Source organism: Geosmithia morbida (assembly GCF_012550715.1).
Source record: "Geosmithia morbida isolate 1262 chromosome Unknown scaffold_2, whole genome shotgun sequence".
NCBI classification, from domain to species: Eukaryota; Fungi; Ascomycota; class Sordariomycetes; order Hypocreales; family Bionectriaceae; genus Geosmithia; species Geosmithia morbida.
The window spans coordinates 576767-603244 of record NW_023336189.1 but is presented as its reverse complement, the minus strand read 5'-3'; the positions used below and the strand labels follow the sequence as shown (position 1 = coordinate 603244).

Sequence of the window (26478 nt, the reverse complement as noted above, 5' to 3'; positions counted from 1 at the left end):
TGCCGCAGCGAGAGAAAAAATCATTTATGAGATTGGTGGCAGAGGTTAGTATTTTTTTTTTGGGAAGCATCCATATCATGACATTACAAACGAAAGGACGTGGGCTATCATTCCCTTGGGAAGTGAACGCGTTTCTCATCATCAAACTCACCTGACCAGTCCCCAAGTCGCGGCCAACGCCGACCAAGTACCATGGCTACGAGATCGTCATGTCGATGACGGGTAAACGTGACATGAAATGTATAGATATCAACCTTGCTCGTAGCAGCCATCACTTTGTTAGCACCGAAATAATCGTCATGGTAGTCATCGAGACCCCGTAAACCCCCTAGAACCCCCCTCTCGGGGGGAAAAAAAAGGGAACGTCATATGCACAAGAGGTGAGCAGATGAGGCGTAGCTAGGGCGGTTTTGTTCTTGTGAGTGTCATTGCTGTCATGGGGCTTGGTAGATGATACAAGTGGTGTTGGCATATATACACGGGTAAGCCCATTTTCTGCTTTGTTCTTGCTTGTCTCTCCCAGTTGCTTTGTTTCTTTTTCGTCCACTCTAATTCATCTTTCCCCTTGATCTCTTCCGCAAGATATCTGGACTCGTTTTTTGGATTTTGCTGTTTGCCTCGTCAGGGCTCCTGCGCACCTCGCGAGGCGGCGACATGCCACCGGTGGCAGATCGCTGTGATTTGACATACGACGTATATCGATGTGGTGAAACGAGTCTACGGTAGAACATCGACTTGTAGTCAATATACGAAGACGGCGATACCGCCGTCGTCGTTTCTTCCGACAGGCCTTCCTGTCGAGGTGTCGGCGTACGGGATTCTTCCGTCGTCTCGTAGACTGAGCCGACGTGGTTCATGTTATCGAAGGCGTCAAACGCATCTTCGGGGAACTGTGCAGTGACAAGATCATCTTCATCATCAGCAGTGACAAATGTGTCTTGCCTCTTATCATCCAGAGAGTCAAGAGAGGAGTGGCTCTCGCCGCAATCCGACGCCGACGAGTCGGTCGCGCCGACACTGTCCGATTGAGATGAGGTATCATCGTCGTCTAGACCGGCGCGGTCGAAGGTGCGGCCGAAGCCACCCGTTTCGGACCCTGAGAAGGACATGGAACGAGAGAGAGGGTGCGAGTGAAGTCGCGATTCTTGACCGTCGTCCGTTCGCGGAGGTGAGCTGGCCGTCTTGGATTCAGGAGGGAATAGGGGCTCGCCGGCTGTGGGCTCAACGTCGTCGTCGAGAGTATCCGGCTCCTCCGTCACGAAGCCTTCATCTAAAAACGACGTGTATTTCGCAGCAGAGAGAAAGAGTGTATCGAGTGGGGCGGTGCTGCTGACGGCAGTGCTAGCGGCAGAAACGTTTGATGCATCTGTGACGGTCGAGTCGGTTGATAGGGTGCGGGTATGCATGTTCTCATCGCATGATGGCGGGCCATCTGGTTGGGGAAGGTAGCTGGCGAAGTATCGTACGATGGAGTCGAACGACTTGGTGCGGAAGAGCTGAACGGCGTAGTCCCAGTGTTCAGAATCCATAAGCTTGGGGTTGGCGATGATCTCGACGGCGAGCGATTCCAGAGACTCGTGAAGCTCCCGGAGACGCTGCTGCCGACGTTCAGCCATCAGGCCATGGAACTCTTCTATAGTTTCGGCATCGTGGGAAACCTCGCACACGTCGGCGTGGAAGGCTTCGGGGTCTTGGAGGGAAAAGGTGAAGGTGTTGTAGCGGTCGTGAAGAGAGGTGAAAAGGTCGCCCCTCTTTAAGCCAAATTTCCAGGCTGGCCAACTCCAGCACGGGTCGTCTTCCATGGTGTGCTAGGTGGAAAGGGGAGGGGAGTGTAGCGTATGGTCTGCGTATTAAGCAACAGGTGAGAGAGTCGTGAGAACCGAGAGAAGAAGCAGGGCCGTTGGGCATCCGGCCTGTCCGCCAAGCAGCAGCAGTGCAGACGTCTGTCAACGAACGGCCGGATTTATGTGAGGGCGAAACTCGATGGCATGTTGATGTTGATTATGCTCGGTGAGATGGACGAGTTGGGCAGTTTGCTAGACTGCACGGGGAAAGTACTTTCGCATATACTGAAGTGTAGGTGAGAAACTGGTCGTGATGGAGTCAGGAATGGGGACTCAGAAAAGGGGATTGGGACCGTGGATAACAAAAGGGAGTGAGGACAAAGCCATGGAAAGATGGTCGGGGGGGATCAAGGTAGCAGGGGTGGGAGACGAGGGGAGGACTGAATGCAGCAGGTGCGTCGGGCGGTGGGTCTCGGCCCTATAGAGGAGGTGATTGGTAACTTCCTCTCTGTGTGGGTGGGTCAGCATCAGCACCCTGCAACAGGATTTGTGTTGCTAATCCAATCACTTCCAGCGCTGTGACAGCATTTCGAGTCACGTTCCACTTTTACATACCAATAAAATCCTTCCAGGTCCATTTTTATCGTCCCCACTAGGCATCACTGTGCATTGCATCGGCGGTGGAAAGGCTTTTTTCTCCTGATTCGGTTCAGTCTGAAATGGGAAGGCCGCATGAGAAGGCCACACAGAATTCCTCACATATAAATGTGATCTGTTTGATATCCTTACCCAATCAAATCCACCGGATCGGGAGAGGAATAATCTAGTGGAATTGATTAGATAATAATAGTAAACATATCACTCATATCGATGTAGAAGTCGGGGTTATTCTCTTGTTCTCTAATAATGATAATGATATCTATATATGAGGGTAATTGTGACTGTAGAAGTGGCCTTATTATTGTTGGGATTACTGCCCATCGGGCCGGAACAACTTATTCCGGCCGATGACTCAGCTGTTTGTTCCAACACTTTGCACACCACCACACATCCATACGGAGTACACGTCTCGTAACATATCTGTATGTAATCTGTACATGTATGTAAAGGAACAAGAAAAAGCACGTCTTCTGCATCACAAGCCCCCTCCTTCTGCTCCATCACTACTCCGTGCCTCTACGATTCTTGGCAGACTGCTCATCAGACTGATGAGGGGGCATAACCACAATGGTCGGTTTTGAATGAGACGCACGATGGAGGTTGCGTGTATGCCTTGCAATACCTATAGTGATAACATTATCCGTAGTCGGCATCACCGACTCTACTTTTTTTTTTCACTGCCCCTCTTGACATGGACATCCTTGTTGTTCCAATTTGCACTCGTGTTGGTGGCTTATGGTATATTAGTATTACGGCATAATGCGGCGTCGGGCGTAAGAGCATCTCTCTTTTACTTTGGCGGCTGTCTCGTCACAGCCTCAACGTGGCTGAGAAGTTGAGGAGTGTGGCCGTTGTCACTTGGTAGCGCTGTGGCGCCGTGGCAGTCAATCTCACCGAGAAACAGGCCAGACGAGTCTCTTCATTAACCGCCGACTAGGAGCCAACGGGGGCAGGAGCAACGGCCCGCTCCTTCTTCTCCGCAACTCTGCTAGTTCTCGTAATACTAGCTACAAGTACTAGCCCTGGGTCCTGGTTTCTTTTCATTTCCTCATACGACGTACATCGTTCGTTCCGTGGATCCTGTGTAGTCTTACGAAAAGAGTCTTTGTACTCGTACACTCCGAGTGTTCGTCCTCCAAAAAACTTTGACTATTCTTGTCTCTCGACCCCCTTTATCAATCACATCAACAGACAATATTACATCACGTAAGCCCCTCCGCCCCGGTGCTTATGTCCGATATTCTGTGTGCGGGGACAATATTATTATGGTACAGATTATTCTGTACACCCAACACCCTCCTTCTGTCTGTCTGGTCCAGCTCACCTGCCTTCCAGCACCTGATACAGAGGTACCTCTGCTGACGGCATTCAAGTCCGCACGCGCCCAAGTACCACGCTGGCATATGTCGCCCTGCTGCGCCTTCGGATTTGTCCAACAACTCTGCCCTGTACGATACTTGCCCGTCTTAGTCCGCAATAGTACGTGCTCGAGTATCAGCACACCCGACTCACTAGAACCAGAGTACACGTTTCGTACTTGGTGGTGCATGCTACCTAGTCCGTCGTCGTTCCTTCTCCTCATGATGAGGCGGATGATGACTCGAACCAGCAGAAAGTCTTAACATTCGTTTCGTCATATCCTGTCGGCGACAAGACCTCGCCCAGATCACTACACATCTGACGTTCGCAATCATTTGTATAGCCCTATTTCCTTTTTTTTTTCTCCTCTTGTTGCTGTTTCTGTTCCTGCATTGTCAACTGTCCAACTACCAATACATCCAACCCAACTTGCTCCTTCCCCCGTCCTCGACGCTGACGCATCTTACGGCACCTTTCTCTCTCTTCAGTCAGTCTCCTTTCTTCTTTGCACGTCATACAATAAGCATACCATCGTAACCCGGCTATTCGTGAATAGTTGGTGACCTGTCACGAGCTCCGCCGTTCCTCTCATCAAACACCCTGCCCTGCTAATCGGGCTGACCTCTCGTGCCACTCTGTGATACCGGCTTACCACCGTCTTGACGACAATTCACGGCCCCTTCACACCGCACATCAACGCCGCACTCCGTTACTCGTCATCGTGGGTCGCTAGCAGCAGTCTCCAGCCTCTCGTGTGCCCTCGCGCCTCAGTCCATATTCCTGCGCACATAGACGGGGAGTCGGGGTACCGTTGCCGCTGCGGCCTTGCCCCTCATGGCTGAGCTCGCAGCTGAGACCTCGGTGCCCACGGAGGAGAAGACGGAGCCCATCCCGCCATCCGAAATAGACATGAGGCTCAGCGGGAGTGCTCGCACTCACGATAGTGAGCACGAGCACGGCCATCTCATAGACGATGAGCTTGTCGTGCCCCTAGACTACCTCCAGCTGGAGGAACACCACCACAGCCAGAACATCCGCCTCCTCCTCCGCCCACTCACCAAACTCCACAACGCCCAGACAGTGAGTACTGACGGAGATGGAAACTGCCAGTGGCTCGTCCTCCGCGCAGAGGTCGCGTCCTCGAAAGAGCCCGAGCACAAGGTTTTGGCCGTGACGCAGACATCCAAGGACATCAAGTTCTCCGTCAGGATCCCTGGAGATAGTATCAAGGGTGCCCAGGGCCCTCTCCTCTGGTGCGAGCTCTACTATGACCCTCAGAGCGACAGGGTTGTCTTTGTCAACAAGTCGCATGATCCCATCATGCTAGAGAGGGCACCCCCCCATCTATCCTGCCTGGACGTTCCACCAGAGGAGACTAGACAGGTCAACCCGGGCCTTGCAAGAAGCCTCAAGCCAGGAACTTGGAGGATACGTGTCCGCAATACACCTGTCTACGACTTTCGGATCCTAGAAAAGCGACCTATCGCCATCCACCACCGGTCCTCCCCGCCGCGGATTACGGGCGCGGACCAGAGTCCGGGAAACGCCAGCGTCAAACGAGCCAGGAGTGCCGATATTGACGACGATAAGAGAGTCAAACGCCGTATATCGGGCCCGGATGATGATGCCAAGCTGGACGATGGGGCCGTCATGTTCCTGCCCGACCGGCTTGTCTTCCCTCTGCCAAATGGAAGAGATGGGGGGGGGGAGGGAGGGGAAGGAGGAAGACGCATTAGGGAGCTGGTACCGGCCAACAGCCACGCTCTTCTAGATGCGGACAAGGATGAGACTGTGGCGGTCACTGGCGTATGCGAGCTGGACAAGTACACGCTGACCAAGCACGAGCCCATCGCCGCTTCTCAACAGTCAGCTGTGTACACAGCATCACACTCCAAGGTACCTGACAGCGTCATCACGGTTAAAGTCCTGAAGACGCAGATGGCCAATGGCGGCGACAAGCCATACATGCATGAGCGCAGCGTGATTCGACAGGCCGACATGTGGCTGCGTGAGAGTCAGACCCAGGATGGCCTGGAGCATGGGTCTATTGTCAAGTACTACGGTGGCGACGCGCGCCATCTCTCGCTGTACATGGAACACGTGGATGCGCGGGATCTGACGGCCGTTCCGCTCTGGAGGTTGAGTGGCTGGTTCCAGGGAGGACGCGAGGATGCCGTGCGCATACTGTGTGACATATCGGATGCCCTGAGCTACCTCCACGGCCGCAACCTGGTGCACAACGACATCAAGCCCGCCAACCTCCTTTACTCGCCCGCCCGCGGCGCCGTCCTCTGCGACTTTGGCCTCTCCACACAGACCGCCAGGCCCCCACTGGGCGGTGGCACTCCCTACTATCTCCCACCAGAGTTCATCGGGCAGAAGCTGCGCGGCCCCCCGGCCGACGTCTGGGCACTTGGCGTCACCATGCTCTACGTCCTGCGGAAGATTCGACTGCCCGATACCCGAGCCCGGCCGAATGATCCCCGGCCTCTCTACTGGCAGATTGCCGCCATCCATAATGCCAATGTGCCCCATAAGCAGTATGGCAACGGGCAACCGGCCGCCAGCCAGATGCGCGCGTGGCTCGTCGAGGTGCACGACGCCAAGGAGGCGCTGGATACTCGTGACACCCTCGAGCGAGTCGTCAAGGATATGCTCTCCCCAAACCCCCAGAGCCGGATCACCATGGCCAGAACCGTCCAGGAACTCAGCGGCTTGGCCAAAGCTCAGCACCGACGCCAACAGCAGCAGCAGCGAGATCATCAGCAGGGTCAGCAGCAGCAACAACAGTCGACACCGACAGAAGCAGCAGCCGTTTAAGGACAGTTCAACACAGGGGCTTCGTTTCTCTTATCCTCTCTCTCTCTCCTTATTCTCGAAGATGCATTTATTTCACCTCTATTGTCTGCAGATACTTTTTTTCTCCTTTCGGGCCACAGCACTTTTCCATCTCTTCCTTCCCCTTCTTCTCTTTTTTTTTCTATTAGTAAATCCCCTGTGAGACATACTGCGGGCATGATTTTTATGATGGTATGGAATGATAAAGGAGTCATTGACGGATATACACACGAGTGAGTGGCATGGTTTCACGTGGAACAGCTGGATTGGACGCGATCAGGCCAAGTATAGAGTCTAAGTTGCTTATCACGCATGTTTTTTTTTTTTTTACCCTTCCTCTTCAAATTTCTGGGTCATTCTTTTTATGTACATACTACTATATGTTCTGCATCTTGGATATCTCAATATTGTTTTACTTGAACAATGCTGGAGCATTGTTCCATTGACACAAAAATGAAGATGGGTGCTCCGCAGTCCCGGGTAAGACCAACGACTCCATAGCACGTGACGTAAATGTACCAAAGTTGGGCGCACCCATGAAGCTACCAGCAGACAAAGGTTGCTTGCTGTCTATACAAAACACATCAAAACTCAGCGGTCTTCTTTTTCCTTTCATCTCCTCTTCTCACGATAACGAAAATAATGGATCCGGCCCGGCGAGCGATGATTGAGGGGTGGCAGTCACCACCTAAGCGAGACGTGACGTCGGCCAAGTTTGACCCGAGCAGACGCGTGACCAAGCCGGCGCGACCAGATCACGGCACGACCAGGTCATCTGGAGGAGGGAGGCAGCTGAGCGACCACAGCAGCAGAGGGAATAGCAGAAACGACAGAGGGAGCAGCAGGAACAACAATAGAAGAAACGGAAGAAACAACAAGGATCCACGGTACTTGACGCAAGACGAGCAGGAGCGGCGATTCGTCGCGGATGAGGACAAGTTTGTGCTGCGACAGTCAAAGAAGAAGGCGGCAATACGGGTGCGGGAGGGGCGTGCCAAGCCTATCGACTACCTAGCCTTCAACCTGGGATACATTGACGAGGAGCGTGACGTCCTGGACGACGAGGAGGCAGACGTGGACATTGACGTCCCGGCTCCTTCATCGGTGGTGCAGGACCTTGTCCAGACGGCGGCGGAGCTAGCGGAGCTGGAGGCCGAGATGGAGTCGTACTACGTTCTCGAGACCAACGGCAGGAACCGGGATTACTGGAAGGCGCTGAAGGCGCTGTGCGCGACGCAGCGGGCCAAGCTGGAACCCGTGGGCAGGGGCAGCAAGAACGAGGAGCGAGTGGTCAGCAGCGTGTCCGACGACATTGACCGCATCCTGGCCCCCAAGTCGTACGACCAGCTCGAGGCGCTCGAGGGGCAGATCAAGGCCAAGCTGCGGAGCGACGAGGACATTGACATCGACTACTGGGAGCAGCTGCTGAGGAGCCTGGCGGTTTGGAAGGCCAAGGCCATGCTGGCAAAGGTGTACGACGCCATTGCCGAGGAGCGGCAGAAGCGGCTAGAGAAGAGAGGCGGTTCTGGTTCCGGCGGCGGCGCCAGACCTGCTGCGGCGACACCCACTGCCTCTGCTGCAGCTCCGCGGACGGGTAGCCAAGGTCAGGAGAAGGAGAAGGAGCAGGAGCAGGAGCAGGAGCAGGAGCCGGAACAGGAGAAGCAGGAGCAGGGGCCAAAACAGCCCAGCGATGCAGCGGCCCGTCCGCGCAATGAACCCCCGCCCCCGGGGACAGCTCGCTTCTCACAGATGGAGGAGGGCGGTGACGGGCAAGGAGACTCTTCGTCGCAGTTGGCGACCACAGACGCCCTGTACCACCGGGAGGCGGCGCGTGGTGTTTCGGAGAACGAGGAGGTCTTCACGGCTGAGGAGGCCGTCCCCGGCGCCCGACGCCCCGCCTGGGCCGAGCAGCACCGTCCCCGCAAGCCCAGGTACTTCAACCGCGTCCAGATGGGCTACGAGTGGAACAAGTACAACCAGACGCACTACGACTACAGCAACCCGCCACCCAAGGTGGTTCAGGGTTACCGCTTCAACATCTTCTACCCGGAGCTCATCGACAAGACAAAGGCGCCTACCTTTAAGATCATCCGCGAGCACGGGCGACGCAGGGGAGAGTCCTTTGCTGCCGCCGGTGAGACGGATACCTGTCTCATCCGGTTCATTGCCGGTCCGCCCTACGAGGATATTGCTTTTCGCATCGTCGACCGTGAATGGGATTACAGTTCCAAGCGGGAGAGGGGGTTTAAGAGCTCATTCGACAAGGTATGCTTACACACACACCCATACACACACACACTGGACCGTTTCTTTTCCCATGCTTCTACCCACGCGGACCATGATCCATATTCCTTTCTTGCGTTTCTTTCTTATATCTTCTCGACTCTTCCTCCCCCAACATGGTAGCACATGGCTGCTGCTGCACTCCCCCCCCAACGGGGTGTCACAGACGGCCCAGCAGAGGATGGTTGATCTTGACATCTCGGCTACACCCTGCTCAACAAAGAAGCTTCTCACTGACCGTTCTCTCATACAGGGTATCCTGCAACTACACTTCCAATTCAAAAAGGTAAGCTCCCCCCTCCCCCCCTCCCCCCAACACACACACACAACACACAACACACAACACACAACACACAACACACAACACACACATACACACACACGTGCACACTGTGCCCCCTTACTGCTAGATCATCGATGACTGACTGATTCACCATCTTCCAGATCTTCTACCGAAAGTAAACGGCGGTAGTGGCGGTGGGAGCCGCATGCTCCTCGACTCTATCACCCACTATATAGGACGGTTTATAACACTACTCGGAAAAGGAGGCCTTGTAGAAGCAGTACGTGAGACGTCTGGTTCCCCCTACCTTGGCGAAGGCACTCCTGTTCCTGCTAGTTTACAGCGGCAAACATGGAGATTTTGTACGCCACGCATACCCAAGGAAAACATTATAATAAAACACGTAAATCTATCTCGAGATCGTCATTCCTCCCACTGTCTGTGAGCACGGTCCGTGGTGGGTTGTGTGTACAAAAGCTGAGGGACGACAACGCGTGGACGGCGACGAACGATTCTCTCAGGAAAGTCCCATAGTAGGTAGGATACAGATTCATGGTGCGTGTTGTCTGAGAACTCGACACAGAAAGACGTGAACAAGAGGAACATTGAGAAACGTCATGTTCGTTTCCATCGTCTTTTCGAACAACTGCTAGTGTCTCGTCTTGTCCCCCTCGACCGGGCGCGACTCGCTTATTGTTTTCCCACGACCTCTCTCTCTCTCTATCTCATCTCTCTCGTCTCTCTCATCCCCTACAGGTAAACTGGATGGCCTTCCATCGCTTGTGTTACACAAGAGCTCGCTCTTACTGACCTGACCCTTTGTTTTGTTTTGTTTTGTTCTGCTCTTCGCATCATGGTACACGCCCCTTCCCGGACGGCCCCCTTCCCTTTTCCTTGGAACCGGACTCCTTGCAAATCCACACTCCCTGTTTAATCTCGGATACATACACCTTGTTTCTATCATTTCTTCCCTGCCCCCCCCCCCCCCCCCCCCCCCCTCTCTCTCTCTTTCTACTCCTCTCGAATGTATCTAACGCTCCACGATCCATGTATTATACACACGGACGCCCCCGTGTAACGTCCGAGCCACCAAAAAGGAAGACTGCAGTAGCAACGTACCGATATCTAGATTTCAGCCTCTTCGCCTGCAGCCGGAGTCAATGGAAAGGCACGTATAAGAGGGACAGTCATGTATGAACGGCCGTGACACCTGTTTGATGCCTGCCTCACGTCACGAATGTTCTGGAAGAGAGAGATACATGGCGTGCATAGCACTGATGCGGACGGCTCTGCTGATATGTGCCTCTATCTAGCATCGCTCGCATATTGTTGGTAGGAAGAAGAGGGGGGGGGCGAAAGAAGGAGAGGAAAACATTCTCGGTGGACGGAGTCGTCCGCCGCGGATAGAAGAAGGACATGATAGATCAGACTCTTAGGCTCTGGCCAGACTCCCCCCGGCCCGGCCTCCCCGGCCCGCCCCCTATCATAGCTCACAATCATTGCTCCAACACACCTGGGGTCTGGCGTGTAAATCTCGGTCTCTGGGAGTATCTTTGCAGACGATCTGCTCACAGACGAGAAAGACACTCCCACTGGTATTGCCACGCTATGCTTAGCTGCACACCTGGAGCTGGAAAAGTGCCAGAGAAAGGGGGAGGGGGTTGCGTCCCATCGAACCTGGGTATCCGTCCGCAGTCCAGCGGTCGTATGCGAGCAAGGGAAACTACATCTGGTAACCTTGCATAAGAGTAGTGTATACGCGTCTCTTTCTCTAGGAAGCGAGTGGATGCTTCAGCTCGGCATACGTCCTGACCAGCTCTCGTTATCTTTTCATACGTGTACTCGGCAGTCGCTGGCTCAGTATTCTCCTTCCCCTTCCCTTCTTCGGTTATGTAAACTCTTGCGATCTGCAGCGTCACACAAGGCAAGCGGATATAAAGGGGTGAGAGTAAGGGCCCATCGAGCGTATTGCCACCTGTCATATCCCTCCCCCCCCCTAAATGCCCCTGTCCTGGCACGAAGGAATATCATATCTCGTCTGAGCCCCATCAGACCGATGGACACAGACAGCCAGGCAGAGAGAGTGACTGCATACACGCGCACGCCACTATCGCTACAAGACACACCACCTGTACGACACCCGTCACTTACTTCGCTCCGTCCTAGAGGTTTGTAAACGGCAGGAAGCAGAAGTAGGCCCAGTCGGTAGCATGGGGGATTGACTTGTGGCGTACTGCTAGCAGCGTTCTAGGCCGTCTGTTTCGGGAGAGAGAGAGAGAGAGAGAGAGAGAGAGGAGGAAGGAAAGTGGAAGGTATACACAGAGGTGCATATTGATGAGCGAGGTGCATTCATTCATGGTGATGCTCTTGAATAGACGCATCTACATGAAACAAGTTGGTACGCATGCATCGCAAGCTTCTCTCATCACGATTCCTTCCTTCCATTCTTCTCTTGCTTCTATGCGTATCACGGAACGCATGTCAAGGAATGCAGAGGGATTGTGAGTTCAAGGTGAAAGGGAGCCTCCTACATGCGTAAGGCTAGACAAGATGGCCATGCAGTTAATGTCCGTTGCCCCCTTCTAACCCCATCCCCAACCCTGACCCCGATTCCCCCCCCCTGGTCGCTTCTCTTCTCTACTCGTATGTAGGCACCCCACGTCTTCCACACACACACACACACACACACACACACACACCCCTCCTCGCTCTATTCCCGGGCGAGAGAGAAAGAAAAAAGTGAGCTGTAGTCAATGTCCATTCCCAGCTAAGTGCTAGATCTCCTACATCCCTGCCTGAGTTTCTCATCCGATGTGAGAGCTCATGTACATGGGCAATGTGCTGCTTGCCAGTCTACCTTGCGTTGCGCAACGACCAAGAGAGGGCTTTGCAACAACATCAACAAGAACAACGACGGAAACACCGTTGACGGGCGTCTTCGTGCCATCCATGTTATTTCGAAATACTACTACATGCTGCTACTACGTACCGTAACCGCCACTACTACTGATGAGTTACTGCACTCTGAACCGTCCGTGAATACATGTATACATACCTTTTACCTTGCTTGACAACTTTGTGGGACGATTATCAGTCTCTCTCTCTCTCTCTCTCTCTCTCTCTCTCTCTCTCTCTCTGTCTCTCTACACCCAGGGTTTAATCAGTCACATCACACAAGGTGCCCCGTCCACCCATCGGCTACCTTTACTTCCCTCTTCTTCCCATTCACTTGCACTTTTCCTAGGCATATTATACAGGCCAAGTCTCGTCCTTTGTCATAGACCAGACACATCTGTTTCCTCCTTCTCCTCTATCAATCCCTTAAACCTTCCCGCAGCAAACTTGTTTTCACCTTTCTCACCTTTCGCTTCGACTACCTCCCGGGGGGGGTTTTATTTTCCCCAGAAAAAACACACACACACACACACACACGAAAAAAAAAACAAGGAAAAGATCCAAACAAGTCATCACATCTCGACCTGTTCCTCCTCTCCAACTCCCTGTGTCGAGGGAATAACCTGGTACGTCTGCTGTATGGGCGAGATGGATCATCCGCCAACCTGCAGGGACGAGCGGCCCGAGGCCTACGCGGACTTGTCTCTCACGGCACCCATGCCCATGGAGGAGATAGATACGTTCTTCTCGATGCCCCAGGTGCACCGAGGATGGGAGGCAGCCACCTCGCATCCCTTCGGCCACTCCGCTCCCCAGATATCCCACGGAGATTCCTACCCACAGCACTTCCAGGGCCCGGAACATGCTCCCTTCATGTACGGCTGCCCGCCCCGGAGCCATCCTGCATGGAACGCACGACCTGCGGTGGTTGGAGACGTGGAGAGCAGCAACAGCAGAGACAGTATCCTATACTCCGATGATCAAGACTGCAGCGATGTCGATGCCCAGGGGGAGGCATGGGCTACTCCGGCCACCCCGTCTCAGGGCCAAGAATCCGCAGGATGCAACAAGGCTGAGGCATGGGAGGAGTTTTACCTGAAGAGCCCTGGGGCCGGTGATGGACACTCTACCTCCCTCGTCTCCCACGACGACGGTGGAATTTCCTTTGGCTGCAACGGCCCGGCTGGCAACAAGGGAGGATCCTACGGGTCGATATCGCCTCCGGCGGCTGGCGAGGCCTCTGAATCCTTGGATGGGACCGTCACGGACAGCCCGGAGACTCGAGGGACCGGGGAGCTTAGCTGCCTCGACGGGACCTCGTCAGAGAGGCATTACGAAGCCGGCGAGACGAGCCACAGTCAGCGGCGGCAGCAGCAGCCGGAGCAGCACACGCCCTACGCCCAGTACATCCACCGAGCTCTTATGGAGAAGGAGGACCACTGCATGTCCCTCCAGGAGCTCTACAGCTGGTTCCAGAAGAACACCAGCAAGTGCAAGCCCGGGGAGCGCGGGTGGATGAACAGCATCAGGCACAACCTGAGCATGAACGCCGTAAGCCCTTCTCTCCCCTCTCCCTCCCTCAGCTTCCAAGTCCCACCTGGGGCGATGTAGGGCGGCGCAGATGGAGATGCTGACATGTGTGGGACGATGACCTCTGCAGGGCTTCAAGAAGAAGGGAGCGCCCGAGTCCGCGGAAGGGGCCGGGGACGGTCCCACCAACGCCGAGACCACGCGGACCACGTCGTGGGCGCTCACAGAGGAGGCCATCGCCAACGGGATCCAGAGCACGACTCGCTACCGCAACAAGAAGAGCAACGGCGGAGGTGGGGTCGGCGGCGTGGGTGTCAGCCTCAGCGTCAGCAGAAATGGCAGCGGCAGCGGCAGCGGCACGAGGAGGCAGGACGTGCGCATTAGCCGACCGCTTGCTTCGGCCAATAACGCGTCGCCGTCTTCGTCATCGTCCTTGTCGTCGTCGTCGTCGTCGACGGCGGCCATCACCACGAGCATGTACGGAAATGGAACGTGCAGCAGGTTCGGATCGACAAGGGTGTCCAAAGCCGACGGCAAGGCGACCCGCCGCGGTCATACCGCAGCAGTCCAGACACCCCTGTCGCTCCCCCTCACCATACCCGGACACCACTTGGTCGCACGCCGGGCACTGTCGCCCACGGCGGCGGCGGCTGCGACGACGACGAGATTGGCTGCAGACGGGGCGTACGAGTACATGAATAGCGACGGCGGCAGCAGCAGCAGCAGCAGAAGCGACAGCAGCCGAAGCAGCAGCAGCAGCAGCCGAAGCAGCCAGATGCAGGTGTGGACGCACATGGGCGAGGCCATGATGCCCTCATTCTCGTCCTCGTCCTACTCTTCCTCCGCCGCAATGTCACCCCCCTCACCGCCAGGACCTCCAGAGGCCTTGCCGGCCTACCCACCTGTACCACACCAGCACCACCCCGTGGCAGGAATTCCGACGACGCAGGGACAGTACTGTGGCCAGGTCTACTATGATGGTGGTGGTCACGACAGTCAGGGATATCATCCATCCATGCATCCTGATGCGCCCGCCGCCGCCGCCGCCGCCGGGTCGCCTTCAGCCTTTCAGAAGGAGTATCCCCCCTTATGCGAGGGCGCAACCGCTGCCTGGCACACCGCCATGGCCATGAAGACGACGACGGTGGCGGCGAGCCCACCTCTCCCTCCTGCGGGAATAGTCCTCGACCACCAGTACGGGGCACCCGGTATTACTGCAGGGGAACCAGGCAGCCTATACAACGACCGCGACTGGCAGTTGACAGATGACGGTTACCAGCTCGGCCACCAACAACATGACTATTACCCATCCTGGGAGGTTCCACCTTACCCGGATATTCATGTCGACCATGCCGTCACCTAAACGAAAGCCGGCGCAGGAGTGCGAGAAAAAAAAAGAGGGAAGAGACAGAAGAAAGAGGGAGAAGAGCAAGGTTGGGATCTGAGAGTACTAAAAGTGCAATAACACACACTCTATGCTTGATGAGGATGGGGATAATACGCATCTGAAGGAGGGCAGGGAATTGTGGGAAAAGAAAAAGAAGAACAAGACATAAAAACCAAAAAAAAACCCTCCCTCCCCCCCCCCCCCCCCCCCCCCCACCCCGAGGAAACTGGTCATCGAATTGCACATGGTTTGCTCTTGATATCTGGTTGCTGATTTCCATTGATGTAATGTTTTTCTTCTTTCCTCGTTGGTTGTTGGCTGGTGATTGGTTTTGATAGACAAGAGACTCTGCGTATCACTATTGGCTTCGGACTGCGGTCGTGCTTTTCCCCTTCTCTGGCGTTTGATCTTACGTGGCCTTGATTCGGGATCCTGAGGGTATTCTCTTACTCACAATGAAGGAATGGGGCTCTTCGCCTTCTTCAATCAGTTCTAATCGAGCATGTTTCTAATATCCACGACTCGGACTATGTGCGGCGATCCTATCCTCTTTTGCAACTCTGTTTTCATACTAGGTTTCTTGCTATTTCTTCAAACCCCGATGATGAACAAGCTCCCTCTCTCTCTCTCTCTCTCTTCAATTCTCGACATGGTCTTGACGTCCATGTGGGAAACATGGAAGAAAAAGAAAAAGAAGAAAAGGTGCCGGAATGATCACAGGACATGTACGTCGTACGGATCAGGAGCATCTAATCTGTATCATGGTCTGCGTCGCTCACTCATCCCTTCTTTCATTTCCTTTCAGCTACCAGATGAAGCTTGGCATTCGAATATGGGATAGCCTGACGGCAAGTATTACCATCTTCAGACATGCTATTATGATATTATTACCATATGATGGGATGCACAGCAGCTCTTCCCCTCCAACCCTCAACCCCCAACCCTCCTCCCTCTTCTTTCCCAAGCCTTCCAGCGAGTTGACCTAATAGGAAATCAAGGTCGCGGTCGCAATTGGTTTCCAGCCTACCGGATGCATGTGTCTCCTGTCCCGGTTGGAACATAGAAAGGTCGGGTTGACAGCATGTGCGGCGGGTGCGGGTGCGGGTGCGGGTGCGGGGCCGGGGACCATTTATTCTTTCTTCTTTTTATTTCCATCCGGACATTGTTATCATCATGTGTATGTGTGTGAGTGGAGAGGTGATGAATTTTATGAATGGTAAGGCGACGCGCATCATTCATCGACGGTGACGCCCCATCCATCATCCATACACCCGAGGTACAGGTACATGTCCATCGAGGTCGCCGACTACGTAGGAATCATTACCGGGATTTTCCACCACGAGCTTCGTATCAATCATCATCACTGCATCGAGGAAGGGGAGAGGAGGAGTAGGCAGGCAGGTGGAGGAACCCTTGTCAACGTATCTAGGGGGTAGATCTCTCTTGCTGCGTGCATGTATTATTCCCGACATCAGGATGAACCAGGAAGATATGAAGGTTGTCTATAATATAATAATGAGCATTACTGAGTGAGGGATGAAAGAGTAAGGCTGATAATGTAGTACTCGTATTTCCTCGATGCCGACCATCTTGTCTCTCTCTCTCTCTCTCTCTCTCTCTCCCCTTCTCCTTCTCCTCTTCTCTTTCCATTGTTCGAAATGACTACATTGCAGGATAAAGAGAGAGAAGAGAGAGATAGAGAGAGAGAAATCGGCCGGCAATTCTCATGTCTTCAAGAGCCGAAGCTAGGTGGTTGAACTAGCTACTAGTCCTGTGGAAGCCGTTGTCTCTGGCAATTCTCGGGGTCCTAGGGATGAGACATTCCCTCCCTCTTTCCTTTCTTTTTTTTCCCTTTCCCTCTTCCATTTTGGGTCAGATGCGGCTGTATGGGTGTGTGATGGAAACCTCATATCCGGCCTTCTGGGTCCACGTGGGACATCCACACACGCCCTATGAGTGAAAGAGAGAGAGAGCGAGAGGGCGAGAGGGCGAGAGAGCGAGAGCGAGAGGAGGTTTCGAGGAGATGAGAGGGAAAACAAGGCCTTTCCCTTTTTTATTAGTAGCCGTTAAGCTATCGTTTGTATTGCGAATGTCGTGTTACATTGCGTAAATCGTCTCTTGGCCAGCCCCCCCCCCCCCCCCCCTTTTTCTCATCCTCCATAGCTACTGCATCGAGACTGAAAGAGTCGACGCATAGAGGCTTGCACATGTATTCATCCTTCCACGGTGGATTCGAGGAAGTACGAGGTGAAGGTCGGTGACCTATATCAGACTGACGTTAATATGTTCAGAGCCGTAAGAGTGTCGTCTAATGTCTCCAACATTCTGCCTAATATATATCCATCTTTCCATCTCTCCCTCCATTGGCTCTGCTTGCCTCATCGTCGTTTCCCTCGCCTCCCCTTCCCCTCCCTTTGGGCTTCAATGCTACGACAGCACAAAAGCTACCGCGCATACGATGTCGCCCGGGTGACTTCCTACTTGGCCCCTCCCGAAGCCGAGTGACACCGCTCATCTACGTATCTCCCTCCCTCCCCTGCCCGTCTTGATGGCTAAGGATACGAGCTGTGTGGATGGATGATATCCAGAGTATCCTCGTGTCCATGATTCACAAGATCCTCTATCCTGACTTGCTCATGGCGAGGTGGAGACCTAATAGTATTACTCCACTATCCAGTTGTGGTTGATTGTCACGTATATGATACGTTGATCATGCACCAACGGTCATCCCCGGGGGAAATGGAAAAAAGAAAGAAAAGGTCTGGGTAAGGCTGGGTTTGAGATGTAAGATGTGCGTACTGGGAATACCCAGGTGGCCGGTAGCTGGTACGACCGACCCCCCAATCAACCATCCTGCCTAGTCTGCTACCTTGCACATCTGATAACATACCCATATACCGATACTGCTTTTGGCCAGGAGGATGGGAGCATTTGAGCATTCGAGTTGAGAGCCGAGTTGAGAGGGGGGTTGAAGGGGGTGAGGAGATCACCGGACACGCCTACATTGGGCGCTCACACCAACCCCCCCCTTTTCTATATATTATATATTATTATCTTAATCTTAACCCCCTTGTACTCCGTATTGTATATATCACTCTGCCCTTATACTTCCCTCCCCGTGACGTTCTTTTGATTACGCTTGATGATGTGCGTCGTAATTGTAAATTGCAAATCCTACCATACCCGCAGCATCTAATGTGACCTGCTCGGATATCGGTTCTCTCTGTACGGGAGTCCCCTCTCCCTCTCCTCGTGGGTGGTGTATATGCCCTACGTGCTATTTCTCCCTGTTCCTCCACGGAACCTGCGTACGTACGTTGAACCGAATGCTACGTGAGGACACCCATCTTTTTATCGATCGTCGTATATTATATATATATATATATATATGTATGTATATATATGTGTGTGTGTATGTATGTATGTGTGTGTGTGTGTGTGTGTGTGTGTGTGTGTGTGTGTGTCTGGTGGCTGCAGTCTAAAGAAGGATACGAAACAGCTGAAAAGCCGGGGAAGAAGAGTAGTGACTACCTTGGATACCGTGGACAATGTATAGGGAGAGGAGAGGAGAACAAGGGCCGGGAGGAACTTGCTGCATGGCGTTTGCTTCATTACCTCGCGCATATCGCACATATCCCCCGAGTATTGCGAGAGAGGTAAGTAAGTAGAGATCAGGACACCAAAGGGACAGCTCCAGCCCTACTATCAAGCACACGCAAGTGTATGATTTAGCGCTCAAGAGTCCGGCTTCAGCTCCGACTCGTCGGTCCCCCGATATGATACATGATACACCCACTGCTCAGGAAAGGGAGTGGAAAGAGAGGAGCCATGTTTGATATCATGTTGAACCCCCCAGCCCTCGCCCCGCAAAGGCTTCCGTGTGCATTGCGGTCTACTCTTGCACGCCTGGTGCGTGCATTGCATTCGAAGAGCTAGAGATGAAAAATCAAGAAGATTAACGTTAAATATCAAGATAATAAAAAAAACAGTGGGAGGTTAAAAGAAAAAAAAAAAATCTGAGCTGCACATGCGTTATACTCTGTCGGCCTGTTGGAGCACACTTCCCACGCCCGGGGTGGCGTGTCGCATTGCTGATGCGCCCGTTCGGAATAGGAAATCTCCGTGGCGTAGATCGAGACCTCTCGCTTTCTTCTTCTCCTTCCTCTCTCTCTCTCTGATAGACCCCTTATTTGCGCGGTGCGAGAGGAAGGGGGATGGAGAACTTCGTGTCCACACAAGCACATTCCTGTAACCCTCTCAACGTTGTTCTCCCAAGCCACTTACTCTCCCCTATTTTCTACACATCACATGGAGGCGTGCATGCTCTACGTCCAAGCTTCTCTTGCTCCCAGGAACGAATGGGGACGGGGCGATTCCCTGAAAAGTATTAGCCAGGGGGAGGAGAAAGGGGGGGGGGGGCGCGTCGATCTAGGTAGGATGCTTTCGTTCGTGGCATGACGCGACAAGGACAAACAGGACAAATCGCGATGGCAGTGACAGAAGAGAGAGAGTCAGGAAACTTCATATAATCTTCAGGGAGATTCTCTCCTACAGTAAACGGAATTGGTCATCATGTACAGGTAGTATCGTTACATAGCATCTGTCTGTCCCGTTATTTTTTCCACATCTGCGACACGGACATCCCCCGAGATACCAAGGCCAGATCTTACACGACCACCACGCCACGCCGAGTCAGAGCCAGTACATGCAGTTGCCTCGTTGCAGGACGTTATGAGTGAGCACCGTACGCTCCTGTATCTTTCGTTTCCAAGAACAGGCTAGGTCGGACCTCGACCAATATCAGACGGGGATGGCGTCGTTAGTGTATGCGGGGGACCGTGCTCTTAGATGCGGAATACAGGAGATGATTGGGGGGGAACAAAGATTTAAAGAAAGATGGGGAGGGGGGGTTGTGCGGAGCGACGAGTTCGGACGCAAACGCAGCTGATCGTCAGAACATCTTCCCAATCAGAACTTCCTCTTCTTTTTGGAAGGGCCTGCTGCGGCCTTCCGTTCAAGTTCACGCTTGAGCTCCTCCCGCCTCCTGTCTGCACGTTCCGTCGACGTTTCTCTCGGTTCGTACCTGATCTCCCCCTTCCGGGTGGACCTTCCGCGTTGTTCTCCATCCTCTGCCTCCTCCTCCTTCTCTCTTGTCTTTCCTTGACCTATAATGCCCAGCTTGCGTGGCCGATGAGCGACGCTCTCTGGGGAGCGGCCCTGCGCAGGATAGCCATCTCTTGACTTGGGCGGGGGGGACGAGCCTCGCTCGCCACCTATGCGACCCAGCCTCCCATGCTGGGACGTTGCGGGCACTGGACGAGGTGGATTTGGTGCTGGAGACTCCGATACCTCCGAGGCTGTCTCATCCCCTTGCTCCTCGCCCACGTCCGAGGCAGTGTCGGATCCATCCGGATCTTGGGCTCTCTCTTTCGTCGCAGGGGCTTCTTCCTCCTCGACAGTCTCCTCCTTGGTCCCTATAGTGCCGGCGTATGTGATGGCAGGGGAATCTGGCTCATCCCTCTGTGCGGGAGGTTCCAAGCGCTCTCTGCGAGTTTCTTTTCTGCTGCCCATGGCGCCGACGCCGCCGATGCGTCTGGTGGGAGAGGCACTCTGCTCAGGCACTTCGTACTCCCGCTTGGGTGGCGGCGCAGGAGACGGCTCATCATCATCATCGCTCTCCGTGGGCATGTCATCGGCTGCGTGGTCCTGTTGTTTTTCTGAAGCTCTGAGATGCGGCGGTGTCTCCTGGATCTGAAAGTCATCGTCGTCCTCCTCGACAGGGGGGTCGGACGTCTCATCTCTAGCCTTGGCTGACTTTTGAGAAGGCTGAGACGGCTCAGTACCGCGAGGAATCTTCAGGGTCTGGTGCAGGTCAAGCCACCATCTGTCCAGTCTCTGTAACCCCTCACCTCCCGAACAATCACACCCTGGTACTTTCCGGGAAGGACCGAAAACGTCACCTAGCAAGGCTCCCGTGCTGTCGGGGCCTGTCTCTCGGTCCATAGCTCCCTGCCACTGACTCCTATCAAAGGGTGCGAGACCCTTGACTCTCGCCTCGGCGACGGATCGGCTGACTTTCCTGTTCCCCGAAAGTGGGTTGAAGACATGTTCGACTCCCATCCCGCTAGCCTCCAGCTTGTCGACGAGTTTTCCGATGACACGATCCTTGTCACGCAGCATCTCGGCGAGAGACTCCACCTCCCTCGCTCGGCTGTACTGAGCGTGAACCAGGGGAAGGACGAGAGACGTGGCGGTGGCCGAGGACGCGGCCTTCCTCAGATGTATCGGCCACTCAAGAGGCTTCAGCCCGGGGATGTCGCAGGTGCATCGAAGTGTGAGTCCGCCCTCCCCCGCATCCGTCGGTGAGGCTGATGACAGGCTCAGCGACGTCTTGTCGTGGCCGTCGTAGGTCGGGTCCAGAGCTGAGCGTACGGCAGAGAGGAAGATGGTCATGTTCTCCGGCGTGTCGCTCGGGTCGATGGTGGTGTTCTCTCCCCATGCTCTCATGCAGATGGCCTTGCGCTCGAGGCTCTCCACCCACGTGTTGGCCATGTCCGTGATGCGTATGGTGTAGTCGGAGGCTCCTGTCGAGATGGAGATGAGGAGATCTGGTAGCTCGGTCGAGGGAGGCAGCGGCAGCGGCCGCCATGCCGGTTGGGATGACATGGCTTTGATGAGCGAGAGATGACGTGTGCACCGAGGCCTGAGAGATCATCGCCGCATTCCATAGAGTGCCCGCCGGGAACAGAACATTCCAGGTCGATACCACGAGCAGGTTTGGGGGGGGATGAAACTATGGTGAGAGAAGAGCGATATTGAATGACTGCAAGAGTCCTATGGATGAAAAGTGGTGGCTGAGCTGATGTTTGGCATTGAGCTATGGGCGTGAGCGAGGCGTTGGGTGATAGTTCGATCTTCGCAGGCAGCAGCCAGGCACAGCCAAGCGCTCCGAGGCAACAGTGATGTCAGATTGGAAATCCAGCGGAGATTCAGTTTATTCAGGAGCTGCGGGTCTACAGGTATCATTACCATCACCATTGTTTCTCAGCTCAATATCCCAGATAGAGAGGGGTGGTAATCATGGAAAATTCAAGGTATATGATATACTCGATGTACGCGGTAATATTGATCACATAGTAAGAGTATTGGAGTTATCTATAAACAGGGAGAGAGGGACAGAGAACGAGAGAGAGAGAGAGGCATGAACTAAACGCATTTTTGCATGTGCCAACCGGGTGTTTTAATATGCACCAAATATCTCAAGCAATAAACAAAACGGCATATGCCACCGACCAACTCGCCTACTAAGCATTCACGTGATTGTTGCCCTACGAGCCTTACCGCCATCTTGACAGCAGTTGCCCAACGAAGGGTAGATGAGAAGGAAAATGTAGTTGGATGAAGTGCATCCTAGCACATGGCGGATAAGAACTTGGCATTGAAATCAATCTTCACCCGTAAGAGCCATCTGTTTGGATTCTAAACAAGCCGGACATGGCGTTGGGCGACTTCTTGGGTGACCATGTACTATCGGTCACGAACCCTTCGGAACATGGTTACCATCATGGACCGTTTCTAACGCAACGGTCTTCCTCTCTTCGTATATCACGAATCAATACGTTGATGTGAGTACGGTAACACAATATCCTGCCTTTATTTCATTCATCTGATTTCATTTATTTTATTTCTCATCTTCTAATTCTAAATGCTGAGCTGTTTAGATGTGACACTCCCATGGATGCTTCGAATAGGATGTGCGGTCGGTCGTTTCAGTCAACAACATCTGTAGGTATAAGACACTGATACCGGCAACAACCACATTCGCTGTCTATCTGCATAGTGCTCACATCGTATCAGTTTTATCGCCATCTTCGGAAGGCACATGCTCTACACATCGCACTCCCTAACCGGTCCAACACGTCTACCCAGGAGAGGGTCATCGGCGAAGAGTACGTCTAGTCCCACCCCGTATTAGTGCCTGGCTCCCGCTGCTGACTAGACATATAAAGTGCGATCCGCCGCTTTGTTCTCGAGGGGCACTGGAAGAATGCCCGTTATATGCACGAGCCCAAGAAGCTTGCCTACCAGTCGCTTCTTCTTCGCTTCGCCAACGAGTTTGAGGAGATGGCGTAAGTACACGTGCACGCCGCTTGTCCTACCTCGACTGTGCGTCCCGCCACACGCCGCTAACGGGAGTACAGGGAGGAGAATATCGAATTTGCCTTGAAATACGGAAGGGCATTTCATCGAGCCGGTTCCCGACCAGCCTTCAAGCAACGGTCCAAGCAGGCGTCGCCGCCGGAAGCTGCTGCGCATATGCAGGGACATTACGAGGATGAGGATAGCCGGGAATGTGCCAATCAGCTGTTTGCTGAGATGGAATATGCTAGAGGGATAGTGGCCAGGGATATTGCAGTTGCAGTACGCGCATGAGACGACATAGAAAGGGGGACGAGTTGTCTTGAATGGTGCCTGTTACTGACTTTTGCTCCTGACTTGTCCCAAGAACGGCATCATCTCATTACGTGCTTTCAGGTATTATTATACTAATACTAAGTCAATCTGGTACACATATTACTCGTGCATCCAGTCAACGACGCACTCGAACGTATCGAGTAAAGCGCGTCAATCAGTCGGCTGCACTAAGAAAGCACTAGTACCGATGATGCTACACACATAAAGAGTAGTTCCGGTGTAGTTTTGCCTGTTCCGCACTCGTATGTGCGGAGTGTTAGTAGAGGGTACTTAGATAAAGGTGTTACCAGTAATAGTAATCCATCGAAACCCGTATAATACGTCGCTGCATGGTGTACGTAGGCAGACCCTTTCTTTTCCTTGCCTCTGTAATATGACTCAAAAAGAGTCATCGTGATCTTGCAGCCTTGAGGTATTGCCGACCGCAATCGATGCTGATTTCCCATCAGTGTTCCTTCTCTGTCTTTGCCCATTTCAGGAAAATCGCTTATATATATATCATTTCGCATGTTGCTCCCCTTCCTCTCCATATTCTCTTCTCAACTCACGATCAAAGTCGGACATTTCCATCGACCCTCTAGAGCTCTTGATCTTCGCGAAAACATGGCGTCCAGCATCAACCCGTTGACGGCGACAGCTTCCGAGTTGCAGGATAGGCTCTGTAGAGACCACTTCAGCAGCAAGGACCTGGTCAAGCTGTATATGCATCGGATTTCCAAGTATGACGGCTACTTGAAGTCTGTCATTGCCACCGCGCCCGAGGATCTCGTACTCGAGACGGCATCCAGGCTCGACGAGGAGCGCACTCGGGGGATCCTCCGCGGACCGCTGCACGGGATCCCTATTGTCATCAAGGTACGATCCCGCTTACTCTATGCAGTACCGGTCAGCTCCAAGGTCTGACAAGCCCCTAGGACAATATCGCCACCGTTCCCGAGTTAGGCCTACCCACTACATGCGGTAGTCTGGCACTCGAAGGGTCCAGACCACGCAAGAATGCCGCCATCGTCGACAAGGTTTGGTCCCCTGTTTCCTGGGAAGAGTGACTTGGCTAAGCTGGTGAAGCTCATCGCGGCGGGTGTCATCATTCTTGCCAAGGCGAATCTAGCAGTTGAGTTCCATAGCCAACCGTTCTGAACCACCCCTGAAGGGACTGCCGCTCACGATGTTGTCCAGGAATGGGCATTCTACAGGTATGTCGATTCACTCATGTATGCCTGCAGCAGAAACCGAGGCCGCTCACGCCAACTTCAATGTGACAAGGTCCAACTCCGCCAATTGCGGGTGGTCTGCCGTTGGTGGCCAGACACAGTCAGCATATGTCCGCGGCGGTTTCCGTATGGACGATACCAACGGCGGTCATAGCGTAAGACGGGCACCTCCCTCTCCTTTGGCCTAGGTACTCATCCATGCTTCGTCACAGAGTCCCGGTGGCTCCTCCGGTGGATCGGCTGTGGCTGTTTCCGCCGGCCTGTCTCCCTTAGCCATCGGTACCGACACGATGGGCTCGCTCATCGCACCTAGCGATCGGGCAGCCCTGTACACGATCAGGCCCACGCTCAAGATCGTGCCGCAGCAGGGCATCATACCCATCACGCTCGAGTCCGATTCGGCGGGGCCCATGGCAAAGTCGGTTCTCGACTTGGCCCTCTTGCTAGACGCCCTCGTCGATCCGACTGCGACAGAAGTTCCGGAGCAGGGATACAAGGGCGCCGTCACGGGGAAGTGGGGTGATATCCGTATCGGCGTCATCGAGCCTAGTGACGAGTGGCTTTTCCAGCGCGACTTTGTCAAGTTTGAGCCTCAGGCATCGGAGCAGATGGTGAGTTCACGCAACAATAAACAAGATGCATATCAAGAAGGCCGTTCATTGACAGCAGAGAGGGAGGGCTAGCAACGTGAATGGAGGGCAGCGTACAAGAAGCTGGCTACTGTTGCCAAGGTCGTCAAGCCCATCAAGCTTATATCCCCCAAAGAGGCGACCGTTGATGGAGCAAGGAAAGTCTGGACGGCATTTGGTATTGGCAACCGGATGAACCACATATACTTGCGGATATCCTGCATCGAAGCTAACCTTGTGTGCTCACGCAGATTCGACTTTCAAGGGACTTCTAGAGGAGTACCTCGCCAGCGTGGATGACTGCAAGGTGCGCACCCTCGAGGAACTCGTCCAATTCAACAAAGACCATGCAGAGAAAGAGCTGCCGCCATGTAGGTGCTTCTTCCAGCTTGGCTCTTTCCTTCCAATATTCCTCTCCCTCTCTCTCTCTCTCTCTCTCTCTCTCTCTCTCTCCGAGGTCTTGAGAGAGATCGCAGGATAGCAGTCACTAATACGCGGGATGTTTGTTGAAAGGCGCCGACAACCAGGACACCTTGATCCGCGCACTAAGCGCACACATGCCCGACGACGAGTACCGCAGCATCATATCGTCCGCACGAGAACGATGTGGCAAGAACGGAATAGACAAGGCTCTCGCAGAGAACGACGTCGACGTCATCATCGGTCCCGGCGATGGCCCTATGTTCTGCGTCCCAAGCACGGCAGGGTATCCTGTGGCTTCGCTGCCGCTGGGATATTTGGACTTCAACGGCCGGCCGTTTGGGATGCAGATTACGGCAGGGGCACACCAGGAGGCACTCATTATACAGGCTCAGAGTGCGTGGGAGCATACTTTTCCCTTTCGGCGACCGCCGCCTTTGGATGATATTGTACCCGTCAATTCTACAGTCTAAAGTCACGTTCGAGCGTGACCAGGGATCATTCAACACCACAGTGCCCTTGGTCTAAGACGAGTTTCTTCTGAACAGACATCTCGTAAACGTCTCATAATGATATTGTTATAGCGTACGCACATACAAGACACCTTTACAGCTCTCCAGAAATGCACCCCCCGCTGTTTTGCATGTGTCTTTCCAAGATTGAGAACAGGCCGCCCGCGCGCTAGCGCCAGGTCTCGCGATCTCCAGGATACTCGATGACGACA

General features: G+C 53.8%; 6 protein-coding genes across 6 annotated transcripts; 4 read left to right on the top strand and 2 right to left on the bottom strand.

The window, feature by feature from the left end:
* Positions 1-548: 548 nt before the first annotated feature.
* Positions 549-1802, bottom strand: GMORB2_3835 (uncharacterized protein; the record flags this gene model as incomplete). The annotated part of the gene is made up of 1 exon (XM_035465811.1): positions 549-1802. The coding sequence occupies one exon, from the start codon at positions 1800-1802 to the stop codon at positions 549-551; it is 1254 nt and encodes a 417-aa protein (XP_035323648.1).
* A 2835-nt stretch (positions 1803-4637) lies between these two features.
* On the top strand, positions 4638-6804 carry GMORB2_3834 (STYKc; the record flags this gene model as incomplete). Its single annotated transcript, XM_035465810.1, has 2 exons — positions 4638-6426; positions 6791-6804. The coding sequence occupies 2 exons, from the start codon at positions 4638-4640 to the stop codon at positions 6802-6804; spliced, it is 1803 nt and encodes a 600-aa protein (XP_035323647.1).
* A 479-nt stretch (positions 6805-7283) lies between these two features.
* Positions 7284-9386, top strand: GMORB2_3833 (Cactus-binding C-terminus of cactin protein; the record flags this gene model as incomplete). The annotated part of the gene is made up of 3 exons (XM_035465809.1): positions 7284-7411; positions 7511-8906; positions 9369-9386. The coding sequence occupies 3 exons, from the start codon at positions 7284-7286 to the stop codon at positions 9384-9386; spliced, it is 1542 nt and encodes a 513-aa protein (XP_035323646.1).
* Positions 9387-11757: 2371 nt separating this feature from the next.
* Positions 11758-14995, top strand: GMORB2_3832 (Forkhead domain protein; the record flags this gene model as incomplete). Its single annotated transcript, XM_035465808.1, has 4 exons — positions 11758-11774; positions 12774-13653; positions 13763-14245; positions 14549-14995. The coding sequence occupies 4 exons, from the start codon at positions 11758-11760 to the stop codon at positions 14993-14995; spliced, it is 1827 nt and encodes a 608-aa protein (XP_035323645.1).
* A 4992-nt stretch (positions 14996-19987) lies between these two features.
* On the bottom strand, positions 19988-21685 carry GMORB2_3831 (XLF (XRCC4-like factor); the record flags this gene model as incomplete). The annotated part of the gene is made up of 1 exon (XM_035465807.1): positions 19988-21685. The coding sequence occupies one exon, from the start codon at positions 21683-21685 to the stop codon at positions 19988-19990; it is 1698 nt and encodes a 565-aa protein (XP_035323644.1).
* Positions 21686-24097: 2412 nt separating this feature from the next.
* On the top strand, positions 24098-26227 carry GMORB2_3830 (amidase; the record flags this gene model as incomplete). The annotated part of the gene is made up of 6 exons (XM_035465806.1): positions 24098-24349; positions 24409-24536; positions 24645-24687; positions 24894-25316; positions 25600-25705; positions 25848-26227. The coding sequence occupies 6 exons, from the start codon at positions 24098-24100 to the stop codon at positions 26225-26227; spliced, it is 1332 nt and encodes a 443-aa protein (XP_035323643.1).
* Between the last annotated feature and the right edge of the window lie 251 nt (positions 26228-26478).